At 44.3% G+C, this 26,142-nt stretch overlaps 1 protein-coding gene across 9 annotated transcripts in view; it reads left to right on the forward strand.

The window, feature by feature from the left end:
* The window catches only part of C5_1H8orf88 (chromosome 5_1 C8orf88 homolog), a 579,684-nt gene that overhangs the window by 504,024 nt on the left and 49,518 nt on the right, over positions 1-26,142 (forward strand). For 6 of the 9 annotated variants that reach the window (XM_085604093.1, XM_085604088.1, XM_085604095.1 and 3 more), the window contains 2 exons: positions 847-912; positions 21,261-21,334. In XM_085604093.1, coding sequence (XP_085460219.1) covers positions 847-912; positions 21,261-21,334 — 140 coding nt within the window. The remainder of the gene's footprint in view (positions 1-846; positions 913-21,260; positions 21,335-26,142) is intronic. The other 3 variants (XM_085604097.1, XM_085604094.1, XM_085604092.1) reach the window with 1 other exon arrangement.

A 26,142-nucleotide genomic window follows, 5' to 3' on the forward strand; every position in this document is an offset into this window, starting at 1 on the left:
GGATGCAGAAGCTGTTGCAGCAGTGGGGCAGGTAGTCCTGACAACCGGTTTCATTAAATTTGAGTCTGCTTCCTTCTTTGTTGTATTTCGTAACGTATACCTCTTGCTACTGTGATTCAAGCATGTGAATATATAAAAGATCCAATTTTGGAGAAGAAATTAGTTACTTACCTGTGACCCCAGTTCTCCAACTTTGGTAATCTGTTATGTATTCACATGCAACTCTCCCTCCTCCCCGATTGGAGGCTCATCATATTTGTTCTCACACTTGCTTTGAGCTATGGTGGGGAGGGAGTAGGACAGCTTAAGCTTCCAACTCATTGGCTGACATTTGGGTTCTTTCAAATGAGGTGGATGTGCTCCTAAACATACTATGTTATTTCAAGCCTATGGCCATTTTACATTGTATACTGTATGCTGTATACTTTAAACTGTATACTATTTTAATGTACCAGGGATTTCCAGTTTGACGATGGCGAATGATTTAAGTATGTGAATATATAAAATATACCAATATTGGAGAACTGGAGTTACATGTAAGAAACTAATTCCTTAAGGAGCTCCAGAAGAATAACTGCAACAGGAGAAGGCATGTTTTTGCCACCAGCAGTTTAGTAACGGACCCATCTTCCAAAAAGCTTTCAACTTTTTTTGAATTTCGTCTGTCAGTGGTGCGCCTCCTTGATATTTTAACTCCTAGTTTACAATGCGTGTAACATGAAGGCTGCTGGTTGCTCCATTGACGAGCAGTGATTGACAAACGTGAATTTGAAGGATGGTAGTTGTGTGTATGTCTGTTTCAAAATGTACCTACAAAGATATTTACTGCTAGCTTCTCCATTCTAGATCAAAGCCATGGAAATAGTGGAACCGGAGGAGCAAGAGGAGGAAGAGGACAAACATTTATACCAGGTGTGTTCCTTAAACTGCTTATTTTACCCCTTCATGATGCCCCTTTCACATTATTAGTAGTAGTTTCAACTCTCAGTTCATTTTTCTTCCTAGAAACATTACTCATCCCCTTAGGTGAAACTATTTGAACTTTGTTTCATTGATAATATTGAATAATTATTTGTCTCAGAAAATCACCACATTCTTTGTTTAATTCATTGTAACGTTGACTTAGTGTATGCACGGTTGCATTGATATCATTGTTTTCATCAATATTTAGCTAATTGTTCAAAAGAGTGTTTCTTCACCAGTACTGCATACATGCTTGTTATCTTTTATTCATGGGGGTGCTTTCTCATCAGAGAGTAGGTGTTCAAAATAATTGCCATGTTACCCTTGTGTGTGGGGTGATGCTATCTGTCTTCTTATCCCTGTGGATAAGGTGAGCTGCCACTATCTCAGAGCTGGCGGGCCTTACCTTCACAGCCTAGCCATTCGGACTCCTAGTGGAACCCAAATTTTACATGGTGTTTTTTATAGTCTGTTGGTGAGATGAAGTTGTCAATGCCATCGGATTTACAGTATCCCTTCCTCTACCCACACTGTGTAATTGATAACTGGTAGGTAGGAGACAAAGTTGTCAATGCCATCAGATTCACAGTATCCCTTCCTCTACCCACACTGTGTAATTGATAACTGGTAAGTAGGAGGCAAAACCTTCATGAAGGTAGGCTAGTAGGACATACTAAAAAGCACTAATTAATAATTTTGAAGCAAGTGGCAAAAGCTATGCCTGTGACTTTGTAAACAATGTTAAAAATATCCCAATATAACTTTCACACCCTCATTAAGATTCTGGCAGATGGAGTATGTACCATCTGCAGGGCTGAGTACTCGACTACTGCCATTCCGAAGGTACTCTGCCTGCTGAATTTAGAGGTGGGCGCCAGACAAGCGGACATCCCTTGCATTGGCAGGAACTGGCGTCACAACGGTTCCTATCAATGAATTAAAGGTTTCACGGACAGCTTTGTGAACCGTACTGTATGGCAAACATGCAATCATATATATTCTTTCTTCCAAACACAAAATCCCAAAGCAGAAATTAGCTTTTGAAGATTACAAAATAACACCCTTGCCATGGGAGATTGCTTCCTGCTGTGAGGATCTTTTACAAGTTTTCGATGGCCCTTACCGCCAGGTTTTACCTGGTGGTGACTAATAGTGAAAACTGGTCATTTAGACCGCCCACTCTAAACCGGACAGGCGGTCAAGTGGCCAAACATCTGATGGCCTTTACTCCATCGGAGATGTACGTCAACAGCAGAGATGGATTAGTCTCAGTCACTGACACATTTCAGTTCCGCCCAACTTTAAATAAGGTGGGCAAAGCTACAGTTTGACAAAGAGGGTCTTCAGTTCCCTTTGCGACTGGGTACCTTCACCGCCAAACTCTAAATCAGGCCCACAGACATGAATGCATTGTGAAGCCTCCTAGTGCAGGCTTAATGGGTTCCTTGATCACTGAAGATGTCTCTAGGTTGTTGACTGTTGTCTATTATTTATATATATATTACCTACTGGCGATTGCCAGAAGGTAGTTATAGTTAGGACCTATTTTCCATAGGAAATCCGCAACATTCTATTCCCAATAAGTCTGGCGCCGGTTGACGAATCTTCGCGAAAGTTTCCAAACTTTTGCCCAGCTCCAGTCCGCTCCTATCCTGAAAGTTTTTGTGGTGATTCGTCAAGCGGGGGCAGAGAAAAAAGGGGGGTCCCAAAACGCGTTTTCCCCATGCAATTTCCCATAGGACCTGTTGACGCAGCTACAGCCCGAACTGCTGAACGGAATTACACCAAATTTGGCAAAGAGGTAGTCCTCAGTTCAGACTCATGCCTTTTGCATAAATGGTGTAAATCCGTTCAGTAGTTCCTGAGAAAATTAGAGTTAAAAAGATATATATATCCATGGCCTCGGAGGATCCGCGCACCCTATGCGCACCCTCTGCGAACCGAGCTCGCACCCTCCCGATCACGCGCTGAATGCTAATTGGCTGTCGAGTGTTTGTCTACATTCGAAACCAGGAACTGTTGGCAGCCATTTTGTGCCTCGGTAGAAGCGAGGCTGGTTAAGTAAGGGAAATAAGTGTGTGAAAGATGTAAAGGGGGCAGGGTAGAAATACTTTGGCCCTCTAGTGTTTCTTAGGGGGTTCCAGAAGGACCCCCCGGGGCCCCCTTTTTTAAAAAAAAAAGAAAATGGCAAAATGCGCGCAGGGTGCGCGGTTCCGGACGGGGAAAAAAAAAACCCCGAAGCGTGGGCTTCCGCGCTTCCTTAATAATTAGCCCCCGGGGGCAAAATCTGTAAAAAATTAATGGGGGGCCCAGGGGGGTCCCCCCAGCCCTGGGGACCGCTACCCCCCGGGGCTAGAAAATAAACCGGGTGGGGGGGCTGAATGGGCCCCCCAAGCCCCGGGGACCACCACCCCCCGGGGCTTTATTGTTTGAGGGAGGGGGCTGCGTGGAATTAGCATTTAAAAAACCTTTGAAATTCACTGAAAAAACCATAGGTTTCATACACGTTGTAGTTAGAAATTAGCATTTAAAACACCTTAGAAATTCACTGAAAAAACCATAGGTTTCAGGGGCGTTCTAGTTAGCTGGACATTTCCCTCGTACAAAACCCTAAAAATTCCCACGTTATAGTTAGTTCAGCTGACTATAACTTGTGCCCCCGCAATGCACTGCTGATGACGTCACATATTTCATCGCTCATGACATGGTCAGTGACATCACTGATGACGTCATCCAGTGAGTGTGTGTTTCTGTAAAGTTTAAATATGTTTAATATATATAGGGAAAGGCCTATGGAAGAATGAGTGGGTGTATAAGTGTGTGAATGGATGATTTAGTAGGTGCGTGACTGACTCTATAAGTGAGTCATTAAATGTATCTTACTGCAGACTAGTGACTAAACTGTGTGAATGTCTGTATCTGTCTGTCTGTTGGTGTATAAGTGGCTGCATGGTTTTGTGAATGGCTATATGAGTGTCTATATGGGTTATTGATTGGTTGTCTGAGTATCTGTATGAGTGCCTGAGTGTTTGTGTGGGTGGGGTGTGTGTGACTGTGCATAGATGTGTGAGGGGGTGATTCTGTGGGTGCATGGTTTTAAGAGTGTATCTGTGATGGACTGTATGGTTGGGTGAGTGTATGTATGGGTGTGTTAGTGGTTGAATGTATATCTCAGTAGTACATGTGTGAGTAACTATATATGTGAAAGGCAGTATATATGTGTGTAAGAGTATATAACTGGCTATGTGAGAGTGTGTGATTGCGGGAGTGGCTGTATGGATGAGTGTGTGCTTGTATCAGTAATTGTATAAGAGCGTAAGAATGTGGTAGTATTTTTATGAGTAAGTGAACTTGTGTGTGTATAACTGTATAGGTGAGTAAATGGGAGTGTGATTAATTTTTGCATGACTGACTAGGTGTGTGAGTACCTCTATGGATGATTGGCGGTGTATGTGTCTCTATATAGGTGTATAAATGCATATGATAGTCCTGTACTGAGTGACTGTAAGTATGAGTGACTGTACAGGTGAGTGAGTGGATGTGTGTGTAGACCTAAGAGTCAATGAGTGGGTATGTAGTTATTGGTATTGGAGTATCTATGGTTTTGAGAATGGCCGTCTGAAATTTTGAGTGGGTGTATCAAAGGTTATATTAGGGTTTGAGAAGATGCACTAATTTATCACATGGATGATGTCATCAGTGATGTCATCAGTGATGTCACTGACCATGTCATGAGTGATGTAATATGTGACATCATTAGCAGTGCATTGCGGGGCGCGAGTTATAGTTATCTGAACTAACTATAACGGGGGAATTTCTAGGGTTTTGTACGAGGGAAATGTCCAGCAACTATAACGCCCCTGAAACCTATGTTTTTTTCTGTGAATTTCTAAGGTTTTTTAAATGCTAATTCCTAACTATAACGTGTATGAAACCTTTGGTTTTTTCAGTGAATATATGTGTGTGTTCTCTTCAGCCTATGAGTTTTGCTTATCTAATTTTTCAATATGTGCTTAATCTTAGCTTTTTGCCTCATTATGATTTAAAACTAATTTTTTAAAATAAAATTTTTGGGTTTTGGGACAAGTCTGCCTTTTCTGCCTGGTCACTCCATATATTTTGCCTTTTTCTGGATTGTATTTTTGTTGGCTTTGGGATTCTATGCACTTTACCACTGCTAAAAAGTAGTAATGTAGCTGTGCTTCCCGTCAAAACGTGTTGTACATTTGAATTCCCTACCTGATCTAATTACTTACATCTCCATTGTAAATGGTACCTGCAGTGTGCCTATGGGCTGCAATGTTCAATGTCACATGGGCTTAAGTGTATTTCTGTCAGGAGCACCACTGTGCTTTGTCAAGGTGCAGTTTAAATGCACTGATTTGTTACACTGGCAAGAAAAGGTGCTTTTGACATGTAGGAAAATACTATTTTTTATATATTTGTTAATCACCCCAGACGTATGCCTTGTAAACCCACATGGTAGGGTGCTAACATGTAAAACAAAATAGGGCACTCATTATATTGCGAAAAGTTTGCCCTAACAGTGAAATTCAAAAGCTATTTCATTGTATCGACCTGGCTAGACTTTTCTCCAGCCGGCATAGGTGGGATTAAAATATTTATTTTCCAACGCTTCTTAGCAAAGGGCTAAATAAATGCAGAATTTAAAAAATCTGACTTAATGGTGAAATTATATTTTTGATAATTTAAGCAGAAAAGTAACTTTGTGGCATGTACTTTAGGCTGCCTGTGCCAGGACTAGATTTAAATCAATCCTGCCATACATCACACCTCCAGAGCTGAAATACATATTCTTGGCTAGGAGTTAACATCTCTGGGTCAGAGGACAGTGGCTTCCCCCTGAGTCCAGGAATGCCCGGTGTGTTGTAACTGCTGACCTCTTAGTAGGGATTAGCTATCTGGTGGTGGACAGGAACGGTTGAGAGGACAAAAGGCTTCTTCATCACAACTTCTTTTGACTTGGAAATGCCAGGGAAGGATTCCCCAGTTCATCCCCAGGACCTTTCCATACAGTCTGGATCCAACAACCGTAGGAGGGCAAACCAGTTTTGGCCCTGACAGATTGAGGAGTGGCCAAGAAGCCGAAAAACGGCCTGTCTGCCTGCCATGTTGAAACAAGGAATACTCTCTAATTTTCTAGTAACTCAAAGGGGGTAGCGCTGCAAAAAAAGGTGGGAGGGAGAAGTGCTAGCAAAAAGTTAGGATTGGGTGGAAAACTTTCTCCAAGTGCACAGGATAAATACGGCACCTCAGCCACTACCTCCCCGGAACACTCCTGGACCTGGGAAGACTCCATTTGAAGTAGGTGGTCCTGCTGGAAGAAGATTTCTGACTTCTGACTCCTGGTGGAAGAGGAGGTCTCACATAAGGACTTCTGAATCCTGCAGGCACCCATAGACTGGAATTGCTCTCAATGTGTCAAATGGTTGCTCTCCTTTTTACCTGCTTCAGGGACACACAGAGCATATGGATTCCTTCTCCAAGAGGGTCCAGCTGACTGAAGAAGACTAAATCTAGACACTAAAGGAGATATGGCTGGAAAGATACATGGTGTCCAGGGCCTGCCCTGAGGTGCAGGGACTAACAGAAGAAGCTTTTTGGACAGTTGGAGACTAAGTCTGAAGATAAAACCCTTGACCAGGAACCCTGTTTGGTGTATCTGAGCTTTGCTCTGTAGCAGTCAGCCTGAAATTGCACTTATGTGCCAGTCCATCGCACACTTTTGTTTATCTATAGTGCTTGGTTCTGTTTTGCCCTAAACTTATTTTGATGATCTTGATGTATTTTAGCTCATTAAATTGTACTATTTTTTTCTAAATTGGATTGGGAATTTTATTATTAGTTCTTTAATTGTTGGTATTGCTTGAACTCAGCATGCATTTTTCTGACGATTGCCTGCTGCTTGTGTCATAGCTACCAGTCGCTGAGCAGAGATTCTAAAAGAACTATGTTTTCACTTAACCAGAGTTGATGGGGGTGCCCGTCCCAAAAGAATAACTCACTTTCTGGCAGGAACAGCATGTATTTGTGATGGTGAACTTGGAACATTTTCGTGTGTTTGCCTTTAATACTTTTGACATGAGTGTTCTGAGCTGTTTTTAATTTAAACATTGCCTTGTCGATGCTCCGGGCTTCTACCAGCCAGCAGAGGCCTGGGGCACTCTACTCTATTGTCTTCAATTGAGCTTTCACCATTCCAATGTTCTAAATTGTGTTACAATCACTTTTTCAGCCTTAAGAAATCAAGTCAATTTGTTTTATAATCTGAGTTGCATATTATTGATATTATAATCTAACGAGATACCAAATACGGGAACGCTTATTATTTATCTAACGTGCCACATTATCCCTACATTTTATTAGTCCTTCTAGTTTGTATGCTAATGAGTGCTTTACCTATTTAGAAAAGTGCTATAGGTACCAACAAACTAGTACCTTTATACACTGAAAAGGTGCAGTGAGTTTAGACCCGAGGATTGGGGGCCCTATAGTTTGGATTTAGATCTGAACTAGAAACAGCTGCTGTTTCAGCTCTCTGGAACCTTGGATATTTTCAGTATGCAGTCTAAATAAGTTAGCAATCTTATTCCTCTTTCCCTGAAATCTGCTACTACTGGATTCAAGATCTTTGTGAAGCACCCTGCTGCTGACTAAAGACCGAAAAGCATGCACATAAATATGAACAGTTGCTTGCACCATCTGAATTACAGATAATACTGGATTCTTCTGCTAGAAGCACAGTGGAATACGCACCTTTCAAGTCCAGCTTTACCAATCAGTACCACCATCTTAGGTTGTCTTAGGGCTTTGTGGGGTCGTGTCTCCAGATAAGACTCCTAGTCTAGGAGCATGTTGATCATCATCCACCTGACTCAGGTATCCTCTTGATCCCAGTCATCCATTACGACTAGTTCAGGGTGGAGCTCCTTGCCCACCGTCCATTCCCAGACATCCCTAAACCACTGAGATAAAGGGTGGAGACTCCTGGGTGCAACCAAGGTATGATTCTGCGCTTTGCTAATAGTAATACTAGTGACACAAATATGTATCCTATTTTCCCTTTTTTATATGCAGGATGTAACTCCAGCACACAGTGCTTCATGGAGCACTCCACTCTCAACCCTGGAATTGTAGCAAACGATTCTGATCATGGTCCAATATTGTGTAATTACTGGAATGGACTATGATATGTGTTAGCAGTTCCACTGCTGACTTCCTTACATCTCATGCATTCCTCTGTATATGTCTGGTAGATTTTATTGAGCGCTAGAGGGGTAAAATTAGCTCTATTCAATTTCTTGATTTGCATCTGATAAAACAGGGCTTTACTATTTGCAATATAATCCTATCCCAGTACTCTTTACCATTCCGAATCAGTGAAGGGGCTTCCATATCTCGCTCCCATTTAGCCCTCACCACCACATTTGGCAAACATATCTATCCAGGGCACCCACAGTCTATCATAGCATGGACTGTGGGTGCCCTGGAAAACTAGACCAGTGTTTGCTGATCACTGCAATTTTTTGTGGCATACGTCAGAAACTGTCCCGGACCCACAGCAAATTTTTGTTGCACCTCTTCAAATATAAGGTAGGTTTCTCCTTTGTAGGGATGGCCTAGTTACCTGCAGCCTCTGTCAATCTATCCTGCCTCCTGGACTAGCGGCCTTATATCTCGAAATATAGGATGGGTCCACATGTCCATGTCCAAGCTAAAGGGCGTCTCCTGCACCACATATTTACTGTAATGGTCCCAGATCTGCAACATTGATATCAAGTGCGGTGTCCCCTGCCTTTCCCTGTGTGTTTCTGAGTGTGCGTTCTTCAACTCCCCTTCCTGGTAACTTCCCTCAAGCTGTGTCCTCTTGTGGTTGGGACGGTCCTCCAAGATCAGGACGGGCCATGCCTCCCTTTTTGTATGTTAATTTCAGTGTCTCTAGTTTTATCCTAGAATGAGGGCCATCCCATAGAAACGTCGTAATCCGCTTATCCAAACGCTAGAATACTGATCATGGACTCATAGTCTCCTGCAACGCATATAGGCATCCAGGTATTATTTTACAGACCACCACCCTGCCCACGAGAAACAGCAGAGCTTTCTCCAAAATGAAATAGATTTCTCAAGACTCTGCAGTAAACACTCAAAATGTGCACTACGTCGTCCACTGGGGTGTGCATCGAGATATTTTAGTGATTTGTTCTTCTACTGCATTCCTAAGTTGGGGGATCCTCCTTGCTTGTGCCCACTAGGGCTCCCATTGGGAATAGTCTGTAATTTGCCCAGCTGGCAGTCAATCCCAATCCAGTCGAAATGTCTCCAGGTGGTGCAGCAGCTGCTGACCTAGTCACCCAGATTCCACAGGTGTATCAGAATGTCTTCAGCATCCATGCACAGCACTTGCATCACAGAGTCGATCTTTAATCCCCAGTCCCTCATCTCCCTGCTCAATGCATTTGCTAAGGGTTCAATAGCTAGGGCAAACAGCAGAGGCGACAGTGGGCTCCTCTGCTGCAAGATAGTGCAGCTCCCACTTGAGGAACACCATTCCTTCCTTGCCCACTCTGGCCTCCAGTTGGGTGTTACAGCAGTTTGATCCATATGATAATTTCATGGCCAAAATTAATCTCTAAACTACTCAAAAATGTATTCGCATTAAACAGTATCAACGGCTTTCTCGATATCCAATAATGCCACCACATAGTGATCCCCCTCAGTGTGCAGAGTACGCTCCACATGCTCCAGTCGTCGGAGATTGAAATTGTGCTGCGTAGTGGTATGAGTCCTTTTTGGTCCTCATCGACCAACACCATCGCAAAATCTCAACTACTCAGCGGGCTATAAGTTTACTGAGTATCTTAGTGTCCATGTTAATCATGGACAGCGAGTGGTATGATCCTAATAAGGCGGGGTCTTTACCTGGCTTTGGGACCACCACAACTATTGCCTCCCTCATTGTCTCTGGAAGGAGTCGGACCTGCGACACAACTTCTAGCAGCTTATCCATCAAGGGGGGTGTGGCCAACACCCAAACATGGCAGAAGCGTAGCTTGTGAGCTCTAGTGCCCGGGCCCCGAAATTTGCCCTCAAACTCACCCTGACAGCACCATCGGCCTGTTGAAAGACGACCATCGCAAGTCGTCCAATAGGGTCAAAACAAATAAACAAATGGTCTCCACATTATCTCAGGGTCACAGAGAACATACTACGCAAGTGGTCCATTTGTAGCAATGAGTGGCTATACAGTACCAGGGGAAGGATGCAGAGGGAAGAGCCTGCCTCAACAATTTTCAGATTCCCAGAGGGCGCAAAGGGAACACTTACCACCCAGGTTATGGAAGAATGGCTCCCACTGGTTTCTTTGACATGCTTGTGGTGAGAGGGCCCATAGGGTCCCTACCAGGAAATCTATTCCCGGTGCTCCCCCAAGACACATTGTGGCCAGGATCCTTAATTTTAGAGAGAGGGATGTGCTGTTACAAGCAGCCAGGCACCGCGCACCTATCCTTATAGGCAATATATATAAAAGGGTCTCCCTCTTCCCTGATAATACCATTGTGTTTCAGTGGAGTAGAGCATCCTTTCAGGAAGTTGAGAGGCGACTCCGAGCCGAGGACCTCACATATGCCCTCCTCTTCTCTGCCTAACTCAAAGTAATGCATGACCAAAAGGCGCAGTTCTTCGACGCCCTGGAGCAGGTCCTGGACTGGTTGGACCAGCACTGCCCTGATTCCCTGAGATCAGAAAAGACAAGCATAGCATCCCCACAGGTGAAGCGTAAGACTAAGAGGAGGCAGGGGGCTCCTTCCCCACAGCAAGTGGGCAAGTTGGCAGCAATCAGATCAACGATTACTTTGCGGATCACATGTATGAACACACATTCGCTACACTGTGATGTAGAACACCATATCGATGTACACTTGGTGCATGGTGTAACTTCCAAATCGTGACCAGTACTTAATGTTAAATCGGATGCAATTTACCGGGTCACCGTGGCTGGGTCACTGGGAATTCCCCCGCCTTGTAGGGACTTCAGCATGGCTCTCGCTTTTTCAGCAGCATGCCGCCATTTTAGGGTGCCTGTACACACTGTTTCCTACTGTCCTTGCCACCATGCAACAGCAGCCTTCAGCGCAGCTTGCAGGTCTCTGTGAGACTCCAAGGGTCCCAGGCACACACTCTTTCTGCATGGAAGGCAATCTCTGCACCAGATTATGTAGGGTTTTTAGGTGGGCAGTGCAGAGATGTCCAAAAATACGCCTAAGCTGCCATCTTGCCAACCACGCCCCCCAAAAATGCTGATTTCTCCAACCTTGGATCTTTTATATATTCACATACTTGAATCGTCATCTGGCTGGGAATCCCCGGTACATTAACATATAGTATACATTGTAAAAATATACAACATATATAGTATATATGCAAAAAGGCTATAGGCATCAAACAACACAGTATGAGGATTGAAAGAACCCAAACTTCAGCCAAAGAGGTGGAAGCTTAAGCACTCCTACTCCACCTGATGCCACCATAGCTCAGCTTTCTATCACACATCGTATGTGAAGGAGTCCCCTGTTAGAGCTCTGCTCTAACCTTTCAGTGAACCTGAAATGGTTTTCATTTTGGTCTGCCCTGGATTTGAACTAGTTCTTTCTTTAGCTGTACTGTATTGGGAGTTATTTTTAGGGAAAGATTTTTTCAATTACTGGCCCAGGGAGATCTTTGCCCGGACAAGTAACTGTGACCATGGCTGACAAAGAGAAAAGATCTATTTTTAAAACCTGGTTATCTTGTGGCAGCAAGAAGATTTACACCAGTGACTCATACTCTCAGTGAATGTATTGCCTTTATCCTAAACATGTCAGTTTATCCTAAACAGCAGAGGAGGATTCTTTGAGAAGTGCCCCCCTAAGTACTTCAATGAAGATAGTGCACAAGAGACGACTTGTTCAGTGTCCTGAGCATGATTTATTTGATATAGCTCTTGCAGCCTTCTCCTCTGCTGACAAACCAGAGTCTAAGCACTACAGAGACTCACCTGTGTCAAGAAGAAGAAATCGTCACAATAAATTTTGTCGTCGTTCAGACCGCTGACAGTAAAGTTTTCGATTTTATCGTGGATGAAGTAGATGACGACGACAACACTGTTGAATTCAAGCATTCTGTCGATGAAGGCAATGTCAGCGTCAAGCATGCCGGTGACAGTGAAGACCATACCATCTATGACAACTATTTTGTCGACAGTGAAGACCATTCCAACGACTGACCCTGCCATTGATGACAATGACCTTACAGTCAACTACGATGATCTATCCGTTAATGACAACCTTTTCCTTGCCTTTTAATGGGCTGTTTAATTGGTAAACATGTTGATGAAGCTCTGAAAGGTCTTAAAGCCGACACTGATACAAGAAGGGTTTTAGGACTGTTGCAGTATTGCAGAATTGGGACATTGCTTTTCATGGCTTACGGAGATCACAACATTTTAGAGCAGGTTTCAACTAGTATAGAGCTCAAGGATGCCCCTATTAGCTCAAAGACAGTCTTGATATGATCAAGGATACTCCTTTAATCGAAACCAATGGCGAGCTTATGGAAGGTCTGTAGGAAGGAAAAAAGGTTCCTCACAAGTTTGAACCAATGATAATCAGAAAAGATCCTGACAGCCAGCTTGTCCCCTCTCCCCTCCACCCTATCCCCCACCCCTCACCCCCTTTCGTCTAGGTCCTCACAAGTTGGGGGCGCGAATTTCCCTATTTGTTCCCGCACAGAAGAATATAACATCAGACAAATGGGCTTTACAAACTGTCCAGTCAGGTCATACTTGGACTGGTTAGGCAAAGCGCCATCCAGTGACCAAGCAAAAGCATCCATGAATGCTTGCATCAACCTCTTTTGGATATTAGGCCTAACTTTGAACAGGGAGAAATCTTCATTGGTGCCCCAATCAAAAATCCAATTTCTGGGCGCTATACTCGACACGCAGTTGGGGGAAGCCTTTTCACCGTCAGAAAGAATAAGAAAGTTACAGACTCTGTGGAAGACTATTGCTGGAAAGCATTCAACGTGAGCTAATACAAGTCCCTCGTAGATATGATGGCATCATGTATAGGTCTCATTCCATTTTGCAGGCTTTGCATGAGACCTGTTCAGCAAGATCTGGATTCGCAAAGGAGGCAGGTGGAAGACATGTGTCATAAAGCACTTGAAACAAGCTCTGATCTGGTGGAGAATTCCATAAAACCTGACTGTAGGTCTCTCTTTCCTATCAATACCAGAAAGGATGTTATTCACCACGTATGTGTCCATGGCCGGATGTTGAGCCCACCTGCAAGAGCTTTCAACAAGAGGCCTTTGGTCACATGCAGAGAAAAAGCACCACATCAATATGTTGGAACTCCCTGCCATAAGATTGGGTTTACAAGGTTTTTTACCCAGATTGGCAGGTCAGCCAGTCCTAGTCAGAACAGACAACACAACATCCATGTTCTACATAGCCAAGCAAGGAGAAACACAGTCCAGAGGATCCTTTCAAGCTCAACTGCTGTGGAATTGGGCCATTTCTCACAGGATACACAGTCCTGTGTAACATCTGCCAGAACGATCAGGCAGATTCTCTCAGCTGGCAAATTACATATTGTCACGAGTGGTAACGAGAAAAGAAACCGGTGGATTGCACTTCCAATTTGTGGGGTCACCCCACAAGTGATCGGTTTGCTACGCTGATCAACAAAAAATGCCTGCGCTTTGCAAGCAGGTTCTGGAATACAGCAACAATGGTCAATGTTCTTTATTTCAGTCGGTCCAAGATATTTGCCTACACCTTTCCTCCTTTTCCCCTGATCCCCAGGGTGTTGAAGAAACCAAAGATAGACCACCACATTCTGATCCTCATGCTTCGTCGTGCCCTCGCCAGTACTGGGTTACGAGTTGGCAGTAGTTGGCAGCTCGTCCAAACGTTCCCTCGTAAGTGCATCCCAGGACATTGTCCAGCCATCAAGGAGAAGAGATTTTTCACCTCGATCCTGTCTCTGACCTTCACAGCATGGTACCTTACCACCTTGTTTTTGGCCATTTGGATCTTCCACAGAGTGTTTGCAGATTCTGGCGCAGGCTCGTGCTCCAGCTTCCAGTAAGACCTACAACGCTAAGCGGAAGCCTTTCTGGTGCAGGAATAATGGTCGTCATCCACGTCAAATAAAGACTTCTCAGATCATGCCATATTTGATAAGCTTGGCTAAAAGTGGTCTCACGTATTCTTCAGTCATGGTCCATTCCACTGCAATCTCCAGATTAAGAAGGACTGACAGTTCGAGATCTACTCCTTTTTTCCCAAAGGATCAATAAATAACTTGAGAAGTCTCTTCAGAGCTTTTCCACCTCTTCGACTTCCTCCAGTTCCATGGGAACTTAATACAGGCCTCAGTCAATTGACGTTACCTCCTTTTGAACGTCTACATAAAGCAGACAATTCTCCTAGCTCGAACATCTGCCTGGAGAGTGGGAGAGATTCAAACATTCACCATCAGGGAACCTCTACTTCAGTTATTTAAGGACAGGTTGATTTTGAGAACCAGCCCTAAATTTATTCCAAAGGTTCCAACTGATTTTCATCTGAATAAGCCTGTCATTCTTGTTTCTTTTTTTCCAAATCCATCTACAACTGCAGAAAGATTGTTAAATTCTTCGGACTTACAGGGATATCTCAGAGTTTTTCTAGACAAGGCAAAGGACATATGCACATCAGACCAGATGGTTGTCGTTTAATTAAACAAAAAAAGAACAGGACCTGTGCAAACAGTGTATAGCCCGCTGGCTTTCAACCTGCATCACTTTGTCGTGCCAACGCTAACAGTCCTCTCCATGGAGAAGCCAGAGCGCACTCCACCAATGGCATTCTTTCTAACACAGCACTGTATGCTCAAGTGCCCTTGAAGGACATCTGCCATGCAGGCATACATTCACAAAGTACTACTGCCTAGAAGTGGACACAGAGGCTGACGCAGGAGTCTGACAGACAGTCCTGAGGAACCTGGCTCACTGAAGATGTGCCTGCTTTCCACTTTGTTGTATTTCATAATGTATTCTGATTTTTATTCTGATTCAAGCATGTCAAAATATAAAATCCAGTGTTGGACAAGAAATTAGTTACTTAACTGTAGCTCCATTTCTCCAATACTATCTTTTATATATTCACATGCGACTCTCCCGCCTCCCTGGTCAGAGGTTCATTGTATTTTATTCTCACACTTTTGCTTTGGAATCTGAGCTCTGGCAACCTCTAGAGGGAGTAGGGGTGCTTTAGCTTCCACTTGACTTAACTATGGGTTCTTTCAAATTGGGTGGATGTGTTACTAAACATGAGCTGTTGTTTCAGGCCTATGGCCTTTTTGCATTACATACTATATGCTAAATTTTTGTACACTGCATGCTGATATTTTAATTTACCGGGAATTTCCAGCCTTAAGACTGGCAATAATTCAAGCATGTGAATATATAGAAGATAGCAATGTTGGAGAACTGGAGTTACAGATAAGTAACTAATTTCTTCTCCCAACTTTATACATACTCAGGTGCTTGTGTAAAGACTTTGAATGGCTCCTAAAGGTATTGGGGTCATTGCCCAGGTCAGACACCATATAAAGTGGCCTGATAGTTTGTTAAGAAAAGCATGAAGATAAAATGTTATCAAGTGTTCCACAAGAGTGGCGGCACTAATAAGTTGTAAACTATTACACAGATGGTACTGATATCCCTAGCACGTGGAATGCAAAGGCCATTGTCTGCAGAGTGGAACTAATCTTTATTTATCGTGAAAGTATATAATTATTTCTGAAAATGTGTCTTACAAGAGAGCTATTGTTCTCAGAGAGCAGGTACCTTGGGAGGGGACTCCGAAAAGAAAAAGCCCAAACATGTTATTTCTCTTTTTACGGTATAATGTCTTTAATCTTGCAGTACCTCCTAGTGAGGTACTAGTGTTATACATATGTAATGGACAATACTGTTTTGCTGTGGTTTTCAGTATTGAAAAGAGGTGTTTCCAAGAGCCCTAGATGGGAGTACAGATTGAACACAAAGCGGAAGAACATAACTGGACTATTTAAATAATACATGAGGCTCATCTTTTTTTTGAAGAGGTGTGCCGCTGTAAGCTTGTTTTCAGTTGCACTCAGCACAAAAGCTTACTCTAATAGCATGGTTTTGTTTATAGATAAACCCATCTAGTTTAATCATCACCTTAATAACTGTCTCACTCTCCCCTCGGCAGATGCCAAAACATGTATGTTAAAGTGATCCCTGTAGGAAAGTGGCCCATATTGCATGGTTCCCCCCCCACTTATTGCCTGATATCTGATGCACTTTGAATGGGCGCTGGGTCCCTGATAATCAGGTTCCCAGTGCCTGTGTTCTTTCCCAAAACTACCTTTGTTTCCACATTTGGCACACCTCGGGCACACATATAAGTTCCTTGTAAAAGGTACCAGTGGTACCAAGGGCCTTGTGACCAAAGAGGGTCTCTAAGGTCTGCAGCATGTATTGTGCCACCCTCAGAGACTCCTCACTTAACACATATACACTGCCATTGCAGACTGTGTGTTTTGGTGCAGACAAAACATAAAAGTCGACATGGCACACATCCCAGTGTGTCATGCCCACAAAACACTTCTTATGGCATTGGTAAGTCATCCCTCTAGCAGACCTCGCAGCCCTATGGCATGGTCCACTATACCACAGGTGAGGGCATAGCTGCATTAGCAATATGCCCCTACAGTGTCTAAGTCCATTCATAGACATTGTAAGTGCAGTGAAGCCTTATTGAGTACATAGGCTGGGAGTTCGCCATTACGAACTCCACAGCTCCATGATGGCTTTACTGAATGCTAAGAAGTTTAGTATCAAACTTCTAAGCACAATAAACCCACACTGATGCCAGTGTTGTATTTATAGTAAAATGCACTTAGAGGGCCTCTTAGAGATGCCTCTTGAAAAACGACCAACTCCCTAGTGTACAGCTGACTGGTTTGCACCAGTCTGCCACATACAGACATGTTTCTGACCCCCTGAGGTGGGAGCCCTTGTGCTCTCGTGGGTCAGGAACAAAGCCTGCTTGGGATGGAGGTGCTTCTCACCTACCCCCAAGTAGGAACAGCAGTCGATGGTGAGCCTCAAAGGCTTCCTGCCCTTTGTTATGCTGACCAGGGCCTCCAGCTATTGGAGATGCCCACCTCCTGGACCACACCCCACCTTTTGGCGGCAAGCTCGGCGGCAAAATTAGTAAACAGGAGAGGTGTGTCCCCCTCTCTACCAGGACCACCCCGAAGGTGTACCAGACAGAGCTGACCCCCTCTTTAGAAAATCATTCATCTTGCCTGTGAGGATGTTTGCCAGTTATGTTAGGAGAAGCCCCCTCCCCAAAGGGAGTGGACATACAAAAGGTGTAGTCACCCTAAAGACAAGTAGCCCATTGGCTACCATCTGCCAGTGCCTGTGATGCCTCTAAATTCAGTATTTAGGGGCCCCCCTGAAGCTTGATTCTCTGATTATTACAACCCACAAATCAATCGTTTTTTTGATTTTTTTTTTAAGTGTGCTACTCACCCGTGAGGGTCTCAAGGTGCTGGTGTGGGGGAGGGGGGTTGCAGCTCCCGATCAGCCGAAGAGCCAGGTCTTGAGGCTGTTCCTGAAGGTGTGCACGGTAGGGGACCATCTGATGTTGACTGGGAGCCCCTTCCAGGCCTTTGCCGCAATGTGGGAGAAGACTACTCCCCCCTGCTCTGCTTCTGCAGATACATGGGGTTTCTTCTAGGGTAAGGTCGGCAGAGCAGAGGTATTTTTTTGGGTACGTGGAAAGATACTCTTTCGTTGAGGTATTTGGGTCCAGTTTTATGGAGGTATTTGTAGGCGTGGGTGAGTAGCTTTAAGGTTACTCTCTTCTCGACAGGGAGCCAGTGCAGGACAAAGGACTCCATCGGTGGCTGACCTCGCCTGGTGCCTGTGAAGATGCCTGGAGCCTCTTCATGGAGGGTCCCTGTGACCGCGACTGGCTCAGTCAAAGAAAATCTGACACCAAAAGGTACCACTGACTTCTCAGCACCACCCGCTGATATTGTGGAGCCCAGTTGGCAGTGCCTAGGAATCCATCGACACCTCAACTTACCTGCCCAGCTGTTGGTCACCTTCGTCCAGCCTTCTGGTCCGAGGCTGCAGTCTCTTTGTGCGATCGAGATTCCCCTTCAACTTGTATTGGGCTCCTGATGCTGATATGCACCCTTAACCCGGCCGCACCTGTGCCGCTGGTGGTGTTTGGTTGGTGCTGCCTTCTGGTCCCCACTGTGGTTGCTTTAACCCTTGGGGCCTGTGTCCTGAAACCATGGGTACTTACCTACAACCAGCACCTCTTGTGGGTGACCCCAGTGTCAATTGACTAACATTGGGCCCAGTGACCTCTGTATCCGGCCGCCCCAGTGCAGCTGGTGGTGAAGTACTTACTTTGATCTGACTCTTGCCCAGTGTTGGTCTAAAACCCTGAAAACTGGATGTGTAAGTTGTGTACTTAATGGCAAATGCACACAAGTGTTTTCCTTCCCTAGGATTGCATTGCATTTCTGCATATTGCACTGAATGTCTATCTCTTACATTTGCTAAGTTGCTACTGTTTGATTGACATTATCAAAGTATTTTTAATACTCTTGTAAGGTACTTTTCTGCCTTTACAGCACAATGCCTACTGTATTTGAAAAGTATTGCTATTCTTAAAACTGTTACTTACCTGCAACTGAGTTCCTATTGGTTCTAAAATAACTTAACAAAGTAATAACTTTTTATACAAAACAATTGATCTTGGATTCAGTCTTTGGGTGTGTGTAATCATTTCTTGCCTGAGTGTGTACAGAAAACTACCAGATAAACCCCATACAGGCCGAAACTGTTGAATGTTTTGTTATTTGTTTTATCTTTCGACCAACCAGAACTTGCATTGGGTACCTTTAAAGGCTACTTGTCGGCTCTTTCTGCTTTTTTATGAATGCCAGGTCAACCTTCTTAGTTCAAAACACCTGTTGTGATCAGATTTTTTAAAGGTTTACAACACACGTTTCTGCGGAAGCCATTTGTGATGCCAAAGGACTTAATTTGGTACTCACTTTTCTAATGTGCTTGCCTTCTGAACTAGTGCACAATCGCCCCACTACACCTCTTGACCATGAAAATCATCTTTAAATAATAATGTGACATGAGCGAACTGCAGGTACTGTTGGTCCAGCCACCTTTACACAACATTGTTTTCCTTCAAACTGGTGTTGAAACCTCAAGCTGCATTTCTGACGAAAGTGATAACACCATTCTGTGTTGGGCAGTCTATCACCCTTCCAGCATTATTTCCCCTGCCTCACCCCTTGAAAGAGAAGGAGAAACTGTATCGACTTTATCTCACAAGAGAGCTCTGTTTTTACATTGAGTGTGCAAGGGACCACCGCGTAGACAATCAGGTTTTTGTGAGCTTCTCCGGGGCAAAGGAAGGCAAAGAGATACAGAAGAGAACCATCTGTAGTTGGATTGTCCTCTGCATTAAAATCTGCTACTCAGTAGCTCGGATTCTGCACCCCGAAAGGTTACAAGCACTTTCCACCCGAGTGAAGGCTGCCACTACTGCGTTTGCACACAGTGAGCCTGTCTTGAATATTTGGTGCAAGGGCATCAGTACCCACATTTACAAAGCACTAAAGTCTTGACAGTCACGTCCTTCTAAATGTTTTTTTTTTTGCATTTGTTTGTGCATGACCTTTTAATCGGAGTAATTCCACAGGCCCAGTACCTTGTGAGGTACTGCTCTGATACCTATTCACAAGGCGAAGTATCTGCCCTTTGAGTATCCATCAGAAGTACATGTTACTTACCTTTGGTAATGCTTTTTCTGAAGGATACCAAGTGTAACCCCTGATTCCTCACCATCTTGTTCCGTGGAATGGACTCTCCAACCAAAAAAGGGTCCCAATCTAGAAATGTGCACATTAATCATGCCAATTTTCTGATTGGTTCTACGTCTGAGGGTGCGGACTAGCCTGGGGAAAAAAACAACTTCAGGGTGCATGGTTGTCACTTATTTGCGGCTCCGTTCATCATGTCGTGAGCTGGATGAAGTCACTGTGGAAGAGCCGCACAGCACACAGGAGCACTGCTTTAGAGTTTTTCTGGATCAAGTCAGTTGTCTGCTGAATTTTTTCAATGTGAATAATCTGCGGTTAGATATAGAGACCACCAGAAAGAGCATTTTCAAAGTTAAGTAACTTGTTCATCTGGATATATATTTGGAGATGCATATTTTCTCTAACCTAATTTCCGTCCATTCTTTATTCGATAAATGCACAGATGGCTGAAGTTCCTGTGGAAAAAAAACAACTTTTAGAAAAATATAGTTCTTACAACAACAACAAAAATGCAAAGCTATTATGTCGGACTTAGTGTACACGGTATGCAAAAGATGGCGATTTAAAGGTTCTCTTTATAGATCTCTGATCCAAGAAGCAGTATAGATTAAGTCTTGCATCCTTATTTCAGTTTGGCGCTCATTTTCCCTATGAAGTAGCTTCCCCACATATGGTGAGAGCCTCTTTGCCTGAACAAAACACCATGGCAGCAAGTTTGCCATACCGTGGAAGCAGGGCACCACTGCTGCCCTGGAAATGAATCTACATTGTGGGGGTTCATTTCCACAGCCCACCTGGGAAGTGTTTGCCCGCGCGCTATAAGCTTCCGCTGAGGACTTGGGCGATATTAGAAAGATTTCTTAGCTGAATCACAATGGTTTCAGTGGTGCTACCAATGAAAGGGACAGCTGCTCAAATGGCACCTGACGGACACTGCCGATTGCTATCCGACGCCATTCCTTCGGCTTGACAGCCACAGAAAGGGTGATGCTTTTACATATCCAGCGGCTACTCTGGCACCAGGGGCACTGCTTACAGCCACTTTGTAAATCGAGTGGTGCAGCAGAGAAGAAGGCAGAGTAAACATTTGGCACTGATTGACAGGTATCCGATTATCAGCGTCCTCAAGGCATTAAATAGCTGGAACGTGTTCCGAGAGCTTTCCATATCGAATTTGAAGGATAATAAGAATGTGCATTCATAGAATGATCAATAATGGAGCTGATAGGTGAGTTGCCTTTTCTTAGAGCACTTTTTGAATAATGATGCCTATACTGAATGAAAGTGATAGCCTTTATGCATAATCGCCCTACTGAATTCTGACAATATTAAATGCTGTTTTGATTATAGCAGACTGGCGTTTGGCTGTCACCGAACTATCACGAGCACAGAGCACTGTCAACAATGTGACGACAATACTGCAGGTATAATGTTCTGTGAAATGACTGTGCTTCTTACTTCTCTGGTATCTGTTTTTTGTTTGTAAGTGCAGTTTTGTGTTTCCAGGATGTCAGCATTTAGAAAGCAAACAATTTCAGCTAAAAAAAAGTCTTCATGAACATTATGAAAATGTGGCTCATTAAAATGACCACCTGCATCACGATTCATTCACCTCGTCCATTTTTAATATATTGACCTACCATGGCACATGTGCATGTTGGGTACATTGAAAATGAAAAAGTAAAGGGTAAAAACAAGTAACATGGATTGCAAAAAAGGAAGTGAGCTATCTGGCAGCACTACGCACCTGCCCGGCCCTTAAATCTATTTACCAAAAAACGCGGAGAGGATGTAAAGCAGAAGAGCAGCATCAGGATGCGGGGAAGGGAGGGCTGAAAACAATGAATTAGGAGCAGACTAACTGAGAGAGTCAACAAAACCATCTACTGGGAACTAACCCAATGCCCGCTCTAAGTACCTGTTATGTATGGGAAACAATAGGTCTGTCTACAGACAGCCTAGGCAGGTTTGTAGCCAGACCTAAAAAAGGATCTCGGATCATCTTCTACAATACTGTGCACCAGCCATTTCTGTGACCGTGGACGTTGATTAGCCATACGTCATTGCAATGGGGCATGCCCCTTACACAGCAGGGTATATGATCGCTTGAACATCCTTAGTGCCAAGCAGAAACACTTACCAGTACTAATTGATCAGTGTAGACCATAGATGAGGAGGTCAAAGGTTTCCTCCATACTACCCAGTATGCTTTATAGGACTAATTTTCAAAAGTTATTAATCTAATTTTCTTTTTAGCCTGAAATTTGCCTCTTAGATTGGAGTGGATTTTTAACTTTTTTAGACATTCAAAAAGAATCCCTTAGGTACATGAGGGAATGATGAAATGCGATCCAAGAGTGCATTTGATCCTAAACGTGTTTTTAAAGGTTTTTGTCAGTTAGCAACATTTAGTTCCCCAAGGAGAAATTCTTCTTTCTACAACACCATATGCTGTATTTACACCCTGAACACACGCTTATTCCTGCCAATGATATGAGTAATTTTAATAGAGTTTTCAGAGTGGTAAACGACTTGCAAATTGGTGTATAGCTGGATCTATCAAGGAATACCTGCAAACCCACACCTAATAGTATTTTTACTCAGATGGAATTTGATTGTGCAAATCTTGTTTGTGATAGTAAAATCCCACAGTTCCTATTTCTGTGAGTAAGCAACGGGTTGTTTTCTACTAACCACATGCATGATGCTGTGCAGCCTGGCTCTGTGCAAGTCAGTGACCTGGGTGGCCTTTAGTAATGTACAAGGATTGTTATTTGTCCAGGCAAAATAACATTTTGCCATCTGGAGCCTTCCCAACATACCGAAACACAATGTATTGCCTGTAGAATCTATAATGTTGAATCAACTTTTAGATATTTTAACTATTTGCTCCACCTCTCATGAGGTGAATACCTAATTCAACAGCGTAGAGGTCCATTATATCCCTAATTTACTTCCCTGCCCCCTCCCCCATTGTTTTTTAGATATATCTGAACAACCAATATTAAAGGGATACCTAGGTGGTCAGGGTATTTTTAGTTTTTCCTTGCCTGCGGTAATATACCCCCAAAAATTCTGGAATACAGTTGAGAACATCCTGGTTGTTAGGGACGATGATGAGACCCGATGATAAAGTATGTCACTAATAAAGTGGGTGAGTGCCTAACAAAGAAAACCTTTTGGTTGTCTGAAGCATGGTGTTCTTGTGTATCTAATGTTTGAGTATACTCCTGGGCATAGGGATTTCCTAATATGTTAAAGTTTTGTTTTGGAAGAATAATAACCTATCCAAAAAAACTTCTCTCTCCAATTCTCGAGAGGTGGGCTGATAACCACGGACTTGGGTCACTGTGTTGTGAATACCTAACTGCAATCATTTGCATAGAGATAATGCCTCTAATTGTACTGTGCGATTATATCATTAGTTTCAAATTAGCTCGATATGTGTTTTCCCCTATTCGTTCACATGGGAACTTCTGGGATTTCGTTTTTGCAACACCAAGTATTGTTTTTAAGTATCTGATAGAGACTTCTACCTGCAGATTCCTTACCTTTGAATTACCCAGGTGCCAGGCTAGATCCGGAAACTTTTTCTGAGCAATACCCCTTGCGTGCGCAATAGGGTGGGTCCATTCGGCTCCACCTGACAGCATTGGTTATGACGTCGCTGTACCGCATGCGCACGTCAGTTCTTTTATTTATGCGCCAGTTAAGCGCTGATCTAGAAAGAGCTACCCCTCTGTTGCTTTTTGATGGGCTTTTTCTCGACTTTTTGTCAAATTAAAAAAAAAAAATCACAGATGCACCACTCAATGAAAATAACTTATATCTATAAAAGTAACAGGCAAATATATATGCATTCAAATTCTTTAAAGAACATTGCAACATTAATATTTTGGAATTTCTTTATCTCTTTTATTATTTCATTTTTCTTTTTTCAATGAAGACCTGCGATGTTTGGCACGTAAACCAGCCGACGCGTTTCGTCCCCTTATGGGACTTCTTCAGGGCAAAAACGGAAGGTGGAGTTCAGCAGAGGCCTCTATATCCCAGGGTGTGTTCCATTCCGCCCCTCCGGATAGGGAATCCAAGAGGCTGGATTCATTTGGAAGGAAGATGTTTTCTTCCAGCCTGACATTGTGGTCGGTGAATACCACATGCTTATTGGGCTGTTTATCCCACTCCCTTTGGGAGGTGGTTGCGCAGGTGCTGCTACAAGTCCCGGCTGGGCTGTGCTCTCCTAAGCAGTTAAGGATGGGAGGGATGCAGCAATATTCACCAAGCTGTGTGGCCTTGATATGAGGATTCGCTGGGCAGATCGATTTCCATGACAGTAGGTTTGAGGTGCCACGCCTTACTTAGGATAACTAGCTTCTCGGGCGATGTCCAGGCCAATCTAATGGACATGCCCTTTGATGGAGCCCGTCTTTTTTGGGAAAAGGCAGATCCAGACCTAGTAAGGTTCAAGGACTCTCTAGCTCCAGCCACATACTTGGGCCTCTCTTCTAGTCCTCGTGGCCAGTCTACCTTTTGCCCCTTTCATGGCAACGGAATGGGTTTCCAGCTGCGTCATCCCTATCCCAGCCTTAGTCCTGTGCAGGCTTCCCAAGTCATGCAGGGGCGTGGACGCGGTTCATTCCTACCTACGAATGGAAGTCAGAAGTCGTCGGCCACCCTTCCCTCGGCAGCCACAGCCTCCAAGCCCTCCTAGTCTGAATCTGCAAGACCACACCACTCCAGTTGACTGGAAAATCCGTCATTATCTCCCCCCACTGGAGATCCATAACATCGGACTAGTGGGTCAGGAGGGCTATTCTCTGCCTTTCCTTTCTTTTCCTCCTCCCAGTCTGCCAAATCAGGAACCGCTGATAGAGGATCATCTGAATTTGCCCCTGGAGGAAGTTGCAGCTCTTTTGATCAAGGGAGCTATAGAAAGGGTCCTGGTTTCAGAAGTAGGCAGTGGCTGTTATTTCCGCTACCTTCTGATTCCAAAGAAAAACAAAGGGTTGCAGCCCATTTTAGATCTTCAGACCATCAATCTTTTCCTCAAGAAGGAGAAGTTTAAGATGCTCACTCTAGCTCAGGTCTTATCTGCCCTAGACCAAGAAGACTGGATGGTAGCGTTCGACCTGCAGGATGCGTATTTTCACATCAGGTTCCTGCCAGGCATAACCCGCGGTTCAAGGTAGGCCGCGAGCACTTTCAGTTCACTGTGCTCTCTTTCGACCTTACCAGTGCCCTTCTAGTGTTCACCAAGGTGATGGCGGTGGTCGCAGATCATCTGCGTAAGTTAGGGGTGTCACTTTTCCCTTACCTAGACGACTTGCTGTTGAAGGCGTCCTCGCCTCAGGCTGTTGTCTCCCACCTTCAGACAACAGCAGACCTCCTATATTCACTGGGGTTCTCTATAAACATGCCAATATCACACATGACTCCTTCTCAGACGCTCCCTTTCATCCTAGCTGTCTGGACACAGTGCAGTTGCGGGCCTATTTTCCAGAGCAGCGAGTCCAGGATATTCAGGTTATGATTCCGATGTTTCAGCCTCTATCCTTGATTTCGGTGAGACTGACTCTGAGACTGTTGGGCCTCATTGCCTCCTGCCTGCATCCTGTTGGTAAATCATGCCAGGTGGCCCATGCGGGCTTTGCAGTGGGACTTGAAGTTCCAGTGGGCACAGCATTGAGGAAATTTCACCGACAAGGTCCAGATCACGGAAAGAACTGCAAGAGCTCTGCAGTGGTGGTTCACAAACCGCGATTGGGTCAACAGCAGACCCCTCTCCCTTCCCCAACCAGAGCTCACAGTAGTGACAGATGTGTCTCTTCTGGGATCGGGTGGCCATCTGGGAGAGGTGGCGATCAGGGGACACTGGTCCCCGGCAGAGTCGTCCTCCTCATCAATTTGTTGGAGGTAAGCGCAATTTGGCTGGCATTGAAGGCGTTTCTTCCCTCTTCCTAGGGTAAGTTAGTGCAGGTGTTCACGTACATCACCACCGACATGTGGTACTGCAACAAGCAGGGTGGGGTTGTGGACTCTTTGTCGAGAGGCCCTGCGTCTCTGGACATGGCTGGAACAGCCAGGCATAACCCTGGTGGTTCAACACCTGCCAGATTCTCAGCCGTCAATGCCTAGCTGATCCAGATGGCATCTCCAGTCGGAGGTGGCAAAAGGTCTCTTTCATCAGTGGGGAAAACCTTGGTTAGATTTGTTCACCTCCGAAGAGAACGTG

The sequence above is a fragment of the Triturus cristatus genome, chromosome 5_1, assembly GCF_964204655.1.
Source record: "Triturus cristatus chromosome 5_1, aTriCri1.1, whole genome shotgun sequence".
Taxonomy (NCBI): Eukaryota; Metazoa; Chordata; class Amphibia; order Caudata; family Salamandridae; genus Triturus; species Triturus cristatus.